The following is a 17,307-nucleotide window of genomic DNA, read 5'->3' on the forward strand; positions in this document are numbered from 1 at the left end:
GTAATAACAAACTATCTGGAATATACTGAGGCCAAATAAATTCATGTTGATAAAAAAGCATAACAGGGACTGGAGGATGGCTCCATGAATAAAATGTTTGCCATGTAAACAAGACAATAGGAATTCAGATCCCAGAACCCCCACACATGTGGTAGGTAGCCTGCTTGTGATTTTAGCCATGGGAGGCAGAGATGGGAACCTCTAGAACAAGCCAGCTAGCAAGATGGCCATATCACAGCACTTTGGGTTAACTACAGGGCCTTGCCTCAAAGAATAAGTAGGAATGATTGAAGATGATTGTCACATCTACCTTAGGTCTCCACACATTCATGCAATGAATATAGGCACATATACAAGCATGCAGATAAACATACATCAAACACACAGAAAAGCAAAGCACCCGTGACAGAATACGCTATTTTTAAAAAAGAAATCCTCTGTGCACATGCTCTACAGGAGCAGCCGCAGCCTCTTCCTGGATCTAAGGAAGAGGGGAGGGGCTAGGCTTGAAGGCACTGGATAGCATGGGGAGTCTTTTAACAGGCACCGGAAATTTATCCTGAGTGGACAAAGTACCAGGGCTGGTGGAGAATCCACAGATATGTGATGGAATCAGGCTTCAAGCTTCTAACTAGGAAATGAAAAGTCCAGTCCTACAAACAGCAAAACTTAAAACTGTTTGAGAGGATGGAAGAACAATGAAGGGAAAAGTTCAGAGTTCACATAGGAATTTTGAAAGTATTAAGAAACAGAGATCACTTTATGTATGACAGACAAATCTCTATGCTTTCCTCTTGTTTTCCTTTCTAAACTTTTAAATTTGGAATATTTTCTCTAGATATTATTATTATCATTATTATTTTGTTGTTGTTGTTGATATGTGTTTCTGTGGATGTGTACGCAAGGACAGGTACTATGGATGTCTGAGACCATGGAGCCCTGGGAACTGAAATTACAGGTGGTGGTAAAGCTAACATGAGTGCCTCTGCAAGAGCATTCACCGAGGGCTGAGTCACACTCCAGCCCTATTCTGAACTATATTCTGATCATATTTACCACCCCGTCCCCAGCTTCAATTCTCTTTCTCTCTTTTATAATCCATGGAGCTCAATTTCTGTCACTCAAATACTCTTGGATGTAGAGCCTGCCGTGGGGCATAGTCAACACACAACCTTAAAAAAACCGATTCTCCCACTGGCAACAGATCCTATGCTAGCAGTGGGAGTTCTTGCTACCGCCATGCTGGGATTATTGGCTTGAGCTCCATTTTTCCTTCCCTGGCAGAGAGTGTCTTACTCATTAAATTCTAAACACATATAATATATATGACCTACTTAAATAAATGATCTGTGACGATATATAAACCTATAGTCCCACTATTTGAGGACTGAGGTGGTGGAGCACCAACGGTTAAGGTCAGCCTGTTCTTACACATTTAGTTCCAGGCCACCCACCCAGGGTCAGGCTATCAGACAAGACCCGTTTAAAAAAAAAAAAATATATATATATATATATATACATATATATATATATATATATATATAAAGTAGAAAATAAAAACTCATCTCTGATTCACATTTTACCCATTTCACACCTAACACATACATGTTATGTGTTTAGTATATATTCTTTACACAGATGAGTAAGCTAGTCCTCTGACATTACAGTATTTAATCAAAATTTATGTTTGCATGTCATTTTAGCTTTTACAATTGCTCAAATATACATTATTATCGCAAAGATGATAAGACAGGTAGTTATACTATCTTCTCAATTCTAAAAATATTCACAACGAGCTAAGGAAAGGAAGCTGGGAGATTAAGTATCTTGGCCAAGATGAATGGAAGTCAACTAGGGTTAGAAACAGACCTCATCTAGGAAAAACTATTTTTTCTCCCTCTCATGTTAGTCTGTGAGCAACATTTTTGCATTTGATATATAATATATTTACTGTGCAGACTAGAACATTTAACAGTAAAGAGGCAAGTTAGACTGTTTAGTGATCTGTACTAGACTGTGGGTTTAACCGTAATAAGAACTGTGCTACTCTTAAACATCTTGATAATGGAGAAAGCTATGCACATGTCTGTACAGAGGGTACGCATAACTCTGTCCTTTGTGCTCAGTTGTGCTCTGAATCTAAAATGTCTGGTTTTAAAGGGAGCAGGAAGCATTTTCGATACTATTGCTACATACACAAGGGCACACTGTGGCCATGCAGAGCCAACCAGGACACATGCCTATCATCTCGGATCAGAATGCCACCTAGTATCTCCAGGGAAGCAATTACCACACTGACTCAGTTACAGTCACAGAGTTTCTGGAAAGTCATGGTAGATTTACAACAGTGACGACTACAGGACACAGTTCTTGGAAGCGACTCAGCCCTAACGGAGAGGAGAAGATGCACCTACCAAGTTGTCCTCGGCTCCGCCGTACCATTTCCTGCCTGGCACCGATGCTCCCCAGAATGGCTTCTTCAAGCTTGGCTCTCATGTCTTTTGATTTCTTAAAGGTTAAACTATTCATTCTTTCAAATACTTTTTTCCCCTAAAATTGAAACATCAGAAGAGGTACTGAGGACACTTCTTTATTCCTTTCTGCATTATTTTACTTAAACGTTTCAAGGGTGTAATGGCTACTTACTTTGTATTCAAAGCAAGATACACACAGGTAAAGCAGATCTAACAGCCGGTTCAGCTGGAGGACTGAGAGGTCTGTAAACCATTTCTGCAGAACTGTTTCATCTGCGTTCTTGAGAACCCAAAGCAGACAGATCAAAAGGCTCCGGCTTGATTCTGCGGAGAAGGTCACGGTGTGCTGCCTGCCACTCTGAAAACAGAGAACCATGGCCTGAGCCCCTGGCCAGTGACCCTCTGGCTGTTTGTTTGCACACACCTGCAACTCCAAGAATCGGAACTCAAGGAGCCGACCTCCATGCCTGAGGCTGGTCTGAACTACTTATGAAGCTTCGGAGGAGCCTGGTTATACTCCAAGACTCTGCCTAAAAGCAAATGAACAAATACTTAAAACTAAAATTTTCTTAAAAATACACTACTCGTCGCTTATCAAGAATTTGATTTCGATAGCACATGGGAAAGCCAGTCACACAGAACCCGCATGCCAGAAGTTTATGAATGGCAGTAGACACTTGCTTTAATGTGGCAGAACTGCCAAGAGAGAACAGTACATGTTAGGAGAAAGCATCAAGAGAAAGCAAAGCTTTTACTATTAAAACCCAAAGAACATAGCATAGAACGTCAGAGATGATGAAAAGGAGGAGCAGAGCGATTGACTCAGATTAAGTGTAGTATGAATAAAGTAACTGATAGTGAGCACTGCTGGCATGGGTTAGAGGAGCACTGCTTCTTTCAAACGACCGATGGCATAGAGGGGAATGCTCTAGTGGTCGAATGGGAATGTCCTCCGTAGTGTTGGGCATTTGAGCGCTGGGCTCCCTGTTGGTGGAACAGTCTGAGGATGCTTTGGTAGTGTAGCCTTGCTGGAAGAAATACATCAGCTGGGGCGGGCTCTGAGAGCAAAAGCCTTCAGCCATTTCCAGTTTGCTTTCTTGTGGCATACTGATGGCTGAGATGTGAGTTCCCGGCTTCCTGTTTCTGTGGCTATGCCTCTGCCAGCTGTCACAGAAAGGTATCTTTATGGAACTCTATGTTAAAATAGGCTCTTCCTTAAACTGCCTTTGGTCGTGTGTTTATCACAGCAACAGAAAAATAGTATACATATAGTAGAAAAATGCTATCTTTATTTATAGCATATATATTGAAGGGTATTTTCAATCTGTGATCTGTACCAAGACAGAGCAATGAACTGTAAAGGAAAAATAAAGCACATTAACTTATTGATAGCATCACTGACTCAGGATTTATTATCTATCTCAGTCTATGTACTGAAGCCTGCACTCCTTACCTGAGCAGGTACTTGTAGTGACAAATCTGGAGTTTTGGTTTCTTTAAAACCACAGAAATATTGTAAGAATATGTTCTTGTTTTAATCCCAGGCGTAGGCATGTGAGGCTGCTTCAGACTGTCCTTAGCAACTGACCATAATTTGTCTCATGCTGTAGCAGAAGCATGGTTTTTGCCAGCTGCAGAGAATTTCTGCGACTGTGTGACTTTTGGAATTCTGGGAACTTTTCAGAGGGAATTTATTATATAAATTTGAGGGCCCCAGAGGATGGTGGTTGTTGGTCATTCAGGGGAGTTAATTTTAGTTTTGTTAGTGATAGGTTATTTCTATGCTGTTAAAATGAGCCGATTTAAATCAGATTAGATTATATAAAAGGCAAGTCTGTGGGAAACTGCACTGGGGGTCGTTCACTAGCCCCAGGGGCCAAAGCCAGGGAAATCACCAAGGGGAAATGGGGGATGGGGGTAGGGGTGGGGGTGGGGGATGGAGAAAGAGAAAGGGGCAAGTGTGCAGAGAGAGAAGAGAGGGGAGGGGAGGAGAGACCAAAAATGTCTGGACTATACAGGTAGGAGACCCTGGGGGAAGGTCAGCTCAGCCCTGGGGCTGAAAAGCTCAGGGTTGGGGGCAGCATATGTGGGGTAGGGACTGAGGGATGCTGGGAGAAGCTGGAAGCCAGGTCTGCTTTCCTATGCAAAATATGCACCTCAGTCCTTTGTCCCAGATCTAAAACAAAACAGTAGCCATGGTCAAAGAAGAAACAAAAGGAAAGAAATTAGATTCAGGGATCTCTACCTCTCTCCCCTCTAGCCTTCTTTCTCCTCATCTAGTGATAGGGGTAAAACGGGGACACAGGGTGGGAAAAGGAAGAAACTACGAAGTAGCAAAGACAGGTTACAGTTATTTGAATGCTTCCTTAAAAAAAGAAAGAGGTAAGTAAGGAAAGACTCAGGAAAGCTAAACACAGTTGCTAAGGTCATGATTTTACTAGTCTCCACAATCTTCCTTCCCTGTCTGGGTGAAATGATGGTAGCAGCTAACACAATACGTACTATGTCCCAGGCAAAGTGCTGAACATCGAATGGACAGAACTCATTTATCTCTCACCAGTTCTCAAAGAAATGCAGACACTACTCATGCCTTACTACAGCAAGGAAGCAGAGCCACCCCACGTCCTTGGTAGTCAACAGTGCGTCTTCGATCCACAGTCAGTAAACGTGGCTCCTGAGAACAAGTTCATACACATATATGCCTCTGATGCACTTAACCATCAGTGAGGACCATGTGGGACACAGGAAGCAAGGAAGACAAATTTATTCTTCCAAAGAGAAGCACAATTTTTAGAAAGTCAGGTGATTAGGACAATGTGATTTTGGTGTATGTGGAGGGACAAACTATAGAACAGGAAGCACAAAAAATGTCCTACGCATTTTGAAATATGATCTATAACAGCACACAACTTGGTTCAGTTAATAAATGGTATTGGGACAATTGATCCCTCTTCAAGGGAAAATAGTGGATTTCTATCTTGTGTCATTCCATTAAAAAAAAAATTTCAAATCAAGAAAGAATGTAACTAGGAAAGGTAACATTTAAAAGCATTAGGAAGGGGCTGGGGATTTAGCTCAGTGGTAGAGCGCTTGCCTAGGAAGCACAAGGCCCTGGGTTCGGTCCCCAGCTCCAAAAAAAAAGACCAAAAATAAAATAAAATAAAATAAAAGCATTAGGAAAAATATAAAAAGAATTATAGTTAATGCTAACCAAAGGCACAGCCACCAAATACATTAATAATTTTAATTTCAAACTGCTAAATATTTCATTATGAGTTTACCAAAGAAACAAAAATCCGGTAGAGTAACAAGGAAAAAGGTCTAAACCTCAACTGTCAGGGAAAGCAGAGTAAACAGACAATCCCAGTGAAGGCCAGAATATTTAGACAGAAGCAACTGCAAACATAGGACACCATAACAAGAAAAGAGTCATCAGATCTGAACATGAAGTATCTATGAACTCGACCATACACTTGACCTAGACGTAGATGTGGGAAATGTAACATCTTCACTGAAATCCAGACACACACCCCCTGACCAGGCCATGAGCAGAAAGAAGGGAGTAACCAGAAATCTTTACAGCTAGAAATGTAAAAGCTCTCATTCTTCAACATCCAGAAATCTCTCTAAAGATCACTGGGAACGTTATAGACATTTTGAGCGGAATAATAAAAATTCTATGTACAAAAAGGAACAGTTAACTAAAGCAACTATAACAACCTGACAGGCCTGAAACACACATCAAGGAAGAAATGATAGGAATTACTGAATTAAATATTTCTCTGAAAGTAGAAAAAGACTGTCCAATCGGCTAACAGAAGAAAGAAAGGGGCATCGGGGGCATGGTAGACAGCGACTGCCAGGACAGTCAGCAGAAGGGATGAGCAACAGAAACCTGAGTCCTGCCAACCAGCCACACACCTCAAACCTTCTTGACATCTTTGGGACAAGGTCTCACTCTGTTGTTGACCTCAAACTTGCAGTCCTCCTGCCTCAGCCTTCTTAGTGCTGAGATTACAGGCATGAATGAATGAACATGTCCAAACATTCAAAACTGCTGATGAGATAATATTAAAAAAAATGTTAGCCCCAGAAACAAACCACTTACATTGACTACACATGGGACAGACACTGAGGAAGATCATACTAAACATTTACAACAATTTTATTTGTCATGAAATTTGAATAAATTTTGACTAGACTATAATTTATAAAAAAGAGCATAAGAGAAACAGGAAAGCTGAACAGTCTTATAGCCATGAGAAGAAATATATCTAATGACAAAAAAACCCCTAAGACTTCCTCAATGCAGGTACAGAGGGAGAGACATTTTCAAAACTCCAGGAATCTAATCTTAGAAACAAGCACATGAGGAGAACAGAAGGGAAGAGGAAACTGGCCCAGGTCACTGCTAGCTTAGCTTTGATCTACAGCCTGGAAAGAACATTCAGAGGAAGATTACAGGCACAGTTACTTAAGAGCACAAATGTCATGGCTGTTGTAATAATTAACGAAAACGAGATATTTAGTGGTGGCTGATGCCCTTAATCTCTATACTCAGGAGGCAGGGGCAGGCAGCTCTGTGAGTTCAAGTCCAGTCTGGTCTACATACCAAGCACACGCCCTTATGCCCTTAAACTGAGTGACAGGAGGTTGTAAGCCACCTGCTGTGGGGCTGGGACAGGCTCGTTAGCACAGAACACTAACAGAGAAATGTTGACACCTTTCCTACAGATGCTGAGGACTGGAGACTAGTCAGAATGACCACTCGTGGGAAACAAACAACAGGGAGCAAGCTAACCTTCAAACGCCTGATTCTAGGTCCCAACTGACTGCTGGGACTACACACATGGGCCATGAGGCTTGGCTTAGGGCTAGACTCTGTAGTGCACTTTACACATTTTTCTACATGGGATTTTCACCAAAAGCATACTACAGAAGAAAAATCAATTAACTGGAACTCATCAAAATTACTAATTTTTGTATTTTGATACACCTGGCTGAAACAATCTAATTCACACCTTTGAAAAGAATTCAGCTTTTTTAGTGTCCCACAAAAACTGTTTTGGACTTTCTAGTACTCTAATGATTTGTCTACAAATAATTTTAACCTATACTATTTCTGAATTTTAGGAATAAGAACTCATACTTGGGAAAGGACAGGTAGGTCTGTCACCTGAAAACATCATAGATAGACTTTACAGTAAGTACACGGCTCAGCCTTTGAAAGGCAGCTGGGTAGATGGATAGTTATGATAAAAGATTAAGAACAGCACCAATTTTAGGAATTTTCTACAAACAAAATAACCCCAAATGTTGCATTTTAGACACTATCATCATGAACAGAAAAGATAATCCACAGAAAAGGGAAGAACTCTCACATCATGTATCTATCTGTATATATGAAGAACTCTTCAAATTCCATAACAAGAAAGGATGTGAACAGCCCTTTCTCCAAAGAAAGAGGGTGTGACAATGAGAATTTACTGGGATGCTCAAGACGTTTAAGAAGGGCTTAGCTTCTCAAAATGTTGACTGGACTGCAGAGATGCCCAGCAAATCCACTCCAAGGTTTCTACCCAAGAGCGATACAGAAAGACTTACACTCAAGTACTCACTACGGCATTTATTATTCCTCATAGCCGAGTGAAAAGCAGGAGTATCTAAATGTTGACCAACTAAACACAGAGAAACAAAATGCAGGTCTATCATCAGAATGTCATATTATTTGGTACTTTAAATAAGAAAAGAACCAGAGAGATATGCTGCTAAACGAATGGAGACATCTTAAAACCATGCCTGGCGAGTGACAGGAAGGGACCACAGGTAACGCAGCACACAGTTTGACAGGAAATGGACAGGACACATAAGTACAGGAGGGAAGGTGGGTTAGCCATTGTTTTTCTGGGCTTGCTAGAAATACAGGATCGAAGATACAGGATCTTTTTGGGAAGACAGAAATGTTACCAAAGTTACTGTGTGGAGAAAGCTGCACAGCGTTAGAATGAACTAAAACCATTAAACTGTACAGTCTACTTGAAACATATAAAGCTGTTAAAAAACTGGCAAACACGGCAATGCCCTTATATTTTACTGCACTTTCTGAAAGAAGTAACTTGAAGCTTTTTAGAGTGGACACTGGCTCCATGATGGTTTGTCTTCCTCCTACCTCCATACCCCCCCCCCCACACACACACACACCTTGCTCTGGGAGATCTTCACAGGGTACCTGCTTAACTTCAAAGGCACGCAACTGAAAGAATACTCATTAATGACAGTCTTTCTTACAGCTAATAAAGTGGGTTGTAAAAATGAAGGAAAAGAACTACATAAAATAAGGTACTTTATAAAGTTCTGAATGACAAAACACAGGGCTGCATCCTGTATGCCTCACAGATAACAATTTTCAAACAACTTCATACATGGCACATAATATTCTGGAAAAATTAATTATTGTTTTCGCAGAGCTCAGAATACCTCTGCACCAGTTACTACATCAGCCTCAGCAATGGACCACTTTGTATATATCTGATAGTCTAGAAAAACAAAACAAAACCCCAATTTTTTTTTCTCTTTTTCGGAGCTGGGGACCGAACCCAGGGCCTTGCGCTTGCTAGGCAAGCGCTCTACCATTGAGCTAAATCCCAGCCCTGTAACCCCGATTTTTTTATGAGGTTCATTTTACCGTTGATGTGAGGAGAAAACTGCCAGGTCTTGTGAGCTGAGGGACAGATGTTCCTGCAATTGCCATGGCAACGGTCTGGCTTATCATGCTCCCACTCTCACTGTCATAATCATCGGGGGCTATGCAAATCGGTCTTCCTCGCTGGTTGTGTGTTTCTGAAAGGGGAAAAGAAGGGAAAGTTTAGGTCAGCTAAGAGTCCAAATTACACATGGAGCTGACTCTTGGACAACACAGGTTACAACTCCCAGAACCAGCAACCCACACTGATTTTTACTCTCTCCCCAGCCTCAACTACTGATCCTCTGGTTGACTGGTAGCCTTACGGACACTACACCACCAGTAACAGTGAGAACTCTTGACACATTAGCTCACTGTAATAGCCACAGGAAGCAGCTATATAGTTACTATGGTAATGTAAATATAGTACAGAATGTGCCAGAACTAACTGATGCTGTTGTTTAAATGCTGCATTTATATTTATTTATGTCTTTTAACTGTGAGTGCTGCCATGTATACATACTGTGTCTACTTTTAAAATAAATTTTATTTTTTCATAATAGATTTATATACACTATGGTAGAAACAGCTTTTTAAAGACTATCATCTATATTTTATGATTCATCATATAATTTCTAAATTATGTACATTTTTCAAATGATAGCAAATCTTAAAACTTTCTCTTTAAATCCCTATTTTTTTAAGACTATCAATTTTTATCAAGATTCATTTCTTTTTAAACATTTAAAGATTAACTCATTTCTGGTGTAGTACTTTTTAATTGGATACCTGAACTGGGTAGTTACAAAGAAAAATCTAACTTCATGAACATTTCTGCCTACATGCAGGAAACAATTCGGTGACCCAAACCCCGGGAAGTGATACTTCACCAGGCTCTTAAGTGACAGAGTTATTTCCTAATATTATCAGGTATCCAGGAAATGTTTTTGGCTTCATTAAAGCAGAAGCACTTTATCAGGCTAACTGTTAGTTAACAGGATACTGTTACAATCCAAACTGTGCCTTTACGTACTTTATAAATAGTCAAACAAGACGAACAAAACTGTAGGTTCCAGTTTTTAAGGAACAGGTAAGTCTCAACATGCTAACTTGGAATAAACATAATTCTTGTGCAGGTGCACATTAATTTCAGTTACACATCTCTATGAATAAAGCTGGTGATGAGGGTAGTAGACGCAGGTCAAGAACTATTCTCTCTTGACTTGTATGCATAATATACATGCATATAAACATATCTGTTTTCTAAAAGGTGGGTGCAAACTGCTACACACTCAATTTAAAATTCATCCTAAAATCGTCTTAAGAGAATTTCACAATGAATCTCCTCAAATACTTAAAAGTTTTTTAACAGCATTGTTTAAACATGATTATTTACATTTTATTTTTACAGGAGTACATTTTAAAAATAACTTAAAAATTATTTCATATTATTCTCTGTATGGGTGTTTTGCCTGCATGAATGTATACCCTGCATATGCTTGGTACCTGCAGAAGCCAGAAGAGTGTACTAGAGGATCCCCTAGAACTGGAGTCACTGGTTGTGAGACACCATGTGAGTACTGGGAATCAAACTGGAGTCCTTTGCAAGAGCAGCCAGTGCATTTAATCACTGAGCCTCTCTCCAGCCCTAGGATGTATCTCCTTAATATCTGTTAGCCTAAAAACATTTTCTACAACTTGGAGATAACAAGCTTTGAGAACTACGTTAATTACATTACATACCTGTAAAATCATACAGCTGAGGCACAGTTTCCATGATAATACCAATCAGAGGAAGGTACAACATGGCCACCCGAGCCTTTATCTGAGGGTCAGAGTACCGTGGGTCAGAGTCGTGACTGGACAGTAAGTTGTGTACCATGTTGATGACTTTCTTATGCAACCCAAACAGTCTATTTAAAAGGGAGAGATGAACGAGGAGAAGCAATGAGTCACAGAGATTAAATCTCGTCAAAACGAACACTAAGGGAAGGCTCTCAATCAACCTTTCTTAATTCCTTAACTTATGCCAGATATAATTTTTTGGAGGTGAGGGTGCTCCACACAGAATTTCTTTGTATAACCCTGGCTATCCTAGCACTCTTTTTTTTTTTTTTTTTTTATTAACTGGGTATTTCTTATTTACATTTAGATTGTTATTCCCTTTCCCAGTTTCCTGGCAAACATCTCCCTAACCCCTCCCCCTCCTCTTCTTTATGGGTGTTCCCCTCCCCATCCTCCCCCCATTGCCGCCCTCCCCCCAACAATCACATTCACTGGGGGTTCAGCCTTAGCAGGACCCAGGGCTTCCCCTTACACTGGTGATCTTACTAGGATATTCATTGCTACCTATGAGGTCAGAGTCCAGGGTCAGTCCATGTATAGTCTTTAGGTAGTGGCTTAGTCCCTGGAAACTCTAGTTGCTTGGCATTGTTGTTCATAAGGGGTCTCGAGCCCCTTCAAGCTCTTCCAGTTCTTTCTCTGATTCCTTCAACGGGGGTCCTATTCTCAGTTCAGTGGTTTGCTGCTGGCATTTGCCTCTGTATTTGCTGTATTCTGGCTGTGTCTCTCAGGAGAGATCTACATCCGGCTCCTGTCTGCCTGCACTTCTTTGCTTCATCCATCTTGTCTAATTGGATGGCTGTATATGTATGGGCCACATGTGGGGCAGGCTCTGAATGGGTGTTCCTTCTGTCTCTGTTTTAATCTTTGCCTCTCTATTCCCTGCCAAGGGTATTCTTGCTCCCCTTTTAAAGAAGGAGTGAAGCACTCACATTTTGATCATCGATCTTGAGTTTCATGTGTTCTAGGCATCTAGGGTAATTCAAGCATTTGGGCTAATAGCCACTTATCAATGAGTGCATACCATGTGTGTTTTTCTGTGATTGGGTTACCTCACTCAGGATATTTTCCACTTCCAACCATTTGTCTATGAATTTCATAAAGGCATTGTTTTTGATAACTGAGTAATATTCCATTGTGTAGATATACCACATTTTCTGTATCCATTCCTCTGTTGAAGGGCATCTGGGTTCTTTCCAGCTTCTGGCTATTATAAATAAGGCTGCTATGAACATAGTGGAGCAAGTGTCTTTTTTATATGTTGGGGCATCTTTTGGGTATATGCCCAAGAGAGGTATAGCTGGATCTTCAGGCAGTTCAATGTCCAATTTTCTGAGGAACCTCCAGACTGATTTCCAGAATGGTTGTACCAGTCTGCAATCCCACCAACAATGGAGGAGTGTTCCTCTTTCTCCACATCCTCGCCAGCATTTGCTGTCCCCTGAGTTTTTGATCTTAGCCATTCTCACTGGTGTGAGGTGAAATCTCAGGGTTGTTTTGATTTGCATTTCCCTTATGACTAAAGATGTTGAACATTTCTTTAGGTGTTTCTCAGCCATTCGGCATTCCTCAGCTGTGAATTGTTTGTTTAGCTCTGAACCCCATTTTTTAATAGGGTTATTTGTCTCCCTGCGGTCTAACTTCTTGAGTTTTTTGTATATTTTGGATATAAGGCCTCTATCTGTTGTAGGATTGGTAAAGATCTTTTCCCAATCTGTTGGTTGCCATTTTGTCCTAACCACAGTGTCCTTTGCCTTACAGAAGCTTTGCAGTTTTATGAGATCCCATTTGTCGATTCTTGATCTTAGAGTGTAAGCCATTGGTGTTTTGTTCAGGAAATTTTTTCCAGTGCCCATGTGTTTCAGATGCTGCCCTAGTGTTTCTTCTATTAGTTTGAGTGTATCTGGTTTGATGTGGAGGTCCTTGATCCACTTGGACTTAAGCTTTGTACAGGGTGATAAGCATGGATCGATCTGCATTCTTCTACATGTTGACCTCCAGTTGAACCAGCACCATTTGCTGAAAATGCTAACTTTTTCCATTGGATGGTTTTGGCTCCTTTGTCAAAAATCAAGTGCCCATAGGTGTGTGGGTTCATTTCTGGGTCTTCAATTCTGTTCCAATGGTCTATCTGTCTGTCTCTGTACCAATACCATGCAGTTTTTATCACTATTGCTCTGTAATACTGCTTGAGTTCAGGGATAGTGATTCCCCCTGAAGTCCTTTTATTGTTGAGGATAGTTTTAGCTATCCTGGGTTTTTTGTTATTCCAGATGAATTTGCAAACTGTTCTGTCTAACTCTTTGAAGAAATGGATTGGTATTTTGATGGGGATTGCATTGAATCTGTAGATCGCTTTTGGTAAAATGGCCATTTTTTTCTTTTTTCTTTTCTTTTTTTTTTTGGAGCTGGGGACCGAACCCAGGGCCTTCCGTTTGCTAGGCAAGCACTCTACCACTGAGCTAAATCCCCAACTCTTAAAATGGCCATTTTTACTATTTCAATCCTGCCAATCCATGAGCATGGGAGATCTTTCCATCTTCTGAGGTCTTCTTCAATTTCTTTCTTCAGAGTCTTGAAGTTCTTATTATACAAATCTTTTACTTGCTTGGTTAAAGTCACACCGAGGTACTTTATATTATTTGGGTCTATTATGAAGGGTGTCGTTTCCCTAATTTCTTTCTCGGCTTGTTTCTCTTTTGTGTAGAGGAAGGCTACTGATTTATTTGAGTTAATTTTATACCCAGCCACTTTGCTGAAGTTGTTGATCAGCTTTAGTAGTTCTCTGGTGGAACTTTTGGGATCGCTTAAATATACTATCATATCATCTGCAAATAGTGATATTTTGACTTCTTCTTTTCCGATCTGTATCCCCTTGACCTCCTTTTGTTGTCTGATTGCTCTGGCTAGAACTTCAAGAACTATATTGAATAAGTAGGGAGAGAGTGGGCAGCCTTGTCTAGTCCCTGATTTTAGTGTGATTGCTTCAAGTTTCTCTCCATTTAGTTTAATGTTAGCAACTTGTTTGCTGTATATGGCTTTTACTATGTTTAGGTATGGGCCTTGAATTCCTATTCTTTCCAGGACTTTTATCATGAAGGGGTGTTGAATTTTGTCAAATGCTTTCTCAGCATCTAATGAAATGATCATGTGGTTTTGTTCTTTCAGTTTGTTTATTCTAGAACTCACTCTTTAGAGTGGGCTGGCCTCAAACTCATAGACATCAACCTGTCTCTGAATCCTGAGTGCTGGGATTAAAGGTGTATGCCACCACACCCAGTTGCCAGCTATATTTTTGTATATTTATTCCTGTAAAGTTCACTTTACATTATTTAAAATGCAAAAATTTGAAAATAGTATAAAGTAAATATGGTAGGAAAGGAAGCACTCAATCACTTAAGGGTAAAGTAAACTGTTTGATTAAGTCTATTAGTGCTTCGATTGATAAGGAACACAAGAGCACACACAGTACCAACTTCAAGAAAAATTTAAACATTGTTATTATGTGTAATGAAATGGGGGCTGCAGATGTGCCTCGGTGCATGTGTGGAGGTTGGAGGACAAATTTCTGATGTCAGCTTTCCTTACACCTTTTTGTGGGTGGGTGCTGGGGCCTGGACTTAGGTCATCAGCTTACATGGCATCCACTTTATCTGCTGAGCCATCTCACTGGCTCTGAAGTAACAATTCTGAAGTAGAACTGTGAAGAAAATATGCCAAGTGAAATAGGCTATTTAAAGAAAGGCAAATACTCCGTGACTCTGTTCCTCCAAGGCATCGAATACCTATGAGATACAAAAAGCCACAGAAAAGACAGAGCAGGGTCATCCAACAGAGACTGGGGGTGCTTATTGGCTACAGAGCTTCATTTCTGCCAATAAAAACAGTCTATAATTGTGTGTGTGGACCTAATGTTACATGCTGCATACTGTTCACACTTACGAAAAGCATTACTTCCTGTTTTTATTCTGTTTATATACTTGGCACAACAAGAGTTGTATATGTACAACTCTTTGCATGCACATGTAAAGACCCTGTATGTGTAAGGCACATGTGCATGTGTGCGTGTGAGTCATGAGTGTGTAGATGAGTCATGAGTGTGGATGAGTGGGTCATGAGTGTGTAGATGAGTTATGAGTGTGGATGAGTGAGTCATGAGTGTGTAGATGAGTCATGAGTGTGGATGAGTGAGTCATGAGTGTGTAGATGAGTTATGAGTGTGGATGAGTGAGTCATGAGTGTGTAGATGAGTCATGAGTGTGTATGAGTGAGTCATGAGTGTGTGTAGATGAGTCATGAGTGTGGATGAGTGAGTCATGAGTGTGTGTAGATGAGTCATGAGTGTGTGTGTAGAGTCATGAGTGTGTATGAGTGAGTTATGAGTGTGGATGAGTGAGTCATGAGTGTGTGTAGATGAGTCATGAGTGTGTGTGTAGAGTCATGAGTGTGTATGAGTGAGTTATGAGTGTGTATGAGTGAGTCATGAGTGTGTAGATGAGTCATGAGTGTGGATGAGTGGGTCATGGGTGTGTAGATGAGTTATGAGTGTGGATGAGTGAGTCATGAGTGTGTAGATGAGTCATGAGTGTGGATGAGTGAGTCATGAGTGTGTAGATGAGTCATGAGTGTGGATGAGTGAGTCATGAGTGTGTAGATGAGTCATGAGTGTGTATGAGTGAGTCATGAGTGTGTGTAGATGAGTCATGAGTGTGGATGAGTGAGTCATGAGTGTGTGGATGAGTCATGAGTGTGGATGAGTGAGTCATGAGTGTGTGGATGAGTCATGAGTGTGGATGAGTGAGTCATGAGTGTGTAGATGAGTCATGAGTGTGTAGATGAGTCATGAGTGTGTATGAGTGAGTCATGAGTGTGTAGATGAGTCATGAGTGTGGATGAGTGAGTCATGAGTGTGTGTAGATGAGTCATGAGTGTGTGTGTAGAGTCATGAGTGTGTATGAGTGAGTTATGAGTGTGGATGAGTGAGTCATGAGTGTGTAGATGAGTCATGAGTGTGGATGAGTGAGTCATGAGTGTGTAGATGAGTTATGAGTGTGTATGAGTGAGTCATGAGTGTGTAGATGAGTTATGAGTGTGTATGAGTGAGTCATGAGTGTGTAGATGAGTTATGAGTGTGGATGAGTGAGTCATGAGTGTGTAGATGAGTCATGAGTGTGGATGAGTGGGTTCTATAAGAAAGCAGGCTGAGGGGCTGGGGATTTAGCTCAGTGGTAGAGTGCTTACCTAGGAAGCGCAAGGCCCTGGGTTCGGTCCCCAGCTCCGAAAAAAAGAACCAAAAAAAAAAAAAAAAAAAAAAAAAAGAAAAGAAAGCAGGCTGAGCAAGCTAGGGGAAGCAAGCCAGTAAGCAGCACCCTCCCTGGCCTCTGCATCAGGTCCTGCCTCCAGGTTCCAGCCTTGCTTGAGTTTCTGTCCTGACTTCCTCTAATGATGGATTGTGACCTGGAAGTGTAAGCCAAATAAACCCTTTCCTTCCAACTTCCTCTGGTCATGGTGCTTCATCACAGCAATTAATTCCCAAGACACCCAAGAAACAATCTTTTTCTTTTTGTTTTTGGTCTCAGAAAATGTTATATTTCTCCCAGAAAATGCTCTGCCCATGTTGCCAGTGAAGCTCACCTCCCTTCAACACTGTCAATGATCATCCTGACCTAATTCTTGCCTCAAACAAGTCTTGCCTTTCCTAGTTTGAAAGCTGATCTTAATTTTAATTATACGTTTATTCATAAAGTGTACACTCAAACACTGTCGAAACCACATTCATAGGCTCCTTTCAGTCCTCACTCCTGACTCCCTGCTTGCTGCTCTCCCAACTGCCCCCACTGTTTGCATACTCTCCAAGAGGTCAATACAAATGCTGATTCTTTTACAGGTTCAACCCCTGCTTCACATACATACCCTTCTTCCCAACAAGCTTCTCTCCTACTTTTGCACCCCCCAAACTCACCCCTTCACCCCCACTCCTGCCCCCACCAATGTGTTTCCTGCTGCACTTAATTAGCTTGAGAGAGGGGATTCCCAGGTCCAGCTTTTGGGCCTCAGCTGTTTCCATTCTCACCATGATGACTCTCATGCCTGGACAGGCACTCCAACCCTCTCAGCAGCTGCCACACCCTGACTCCACCCTGTCTAAACTCTGTTTTCAGGAAGCCATTTCATGCATTTTATTACTTAATCACATGAAAGTATTATACATAATTATACAACACTAAATGCTGATGCCTGAGTCCAGAGTGCCGAGCATGCCACACACAAATGCTCCCGCTGAGCTACTGCTCCAGCTCCTATTTCTTG

At 41.0% G+C, this 17,307-nt stretch overlaps 1 protein-coding gene across 10 annotated transcripts in view; it reads right to left on the reverse strand.

Moving 5' to 3' along the window:
- Positions 1–17,307, reverse strand: part of Dock7 (dedicator of cytokinesis 7) — a 183,500-nt gene that overhangs the window by 37,868 nt on the left and 128,325 nt on the right. For 9 of the 10 annotated variants that reach the window (NM_001415886.1, NM_001415885.1, XM_063287647.1 and 6 more), the window contains 4 exons: positions 10,900–11,069; positions 9,160–9,314; positions 2,647–2,832; positions 2,415–2,550 (listed from right to left, as the gene is read on the reverse strand). In NM_001415886.1, coding sequence (NP_001402815.1) covers positions 2,415–2,550; positions 2,647–2,832; positions 9,160–9,314; positions 10,900–11,069 — 647 coding nt within the window. Of the gene's footprint in view, positions 1–2,414; positions 2,577–2,646; positions 2,833–9,159; positions 9,315–10,899; positions 11,070–17,307 lie in introns of those variants that run through there. The other variant, XM_063287648.1, reaches the window with a different exon arrangement.

The sequence above is a fragment of the Rattus norvegicus genome, chromosome 5, assembly GCF_036323735.1.
Source record: "Rattus norvegicus strain BN/NHsdMcwi chromosome 5, GRCr8, whole genome shotgun sequence".
Taxonomy (NCBI): Eukaryota; Metazoa; Chordata; class Mammalia; order Rodentia; family Muridae; genus Rattus; species Rattus norvegicus.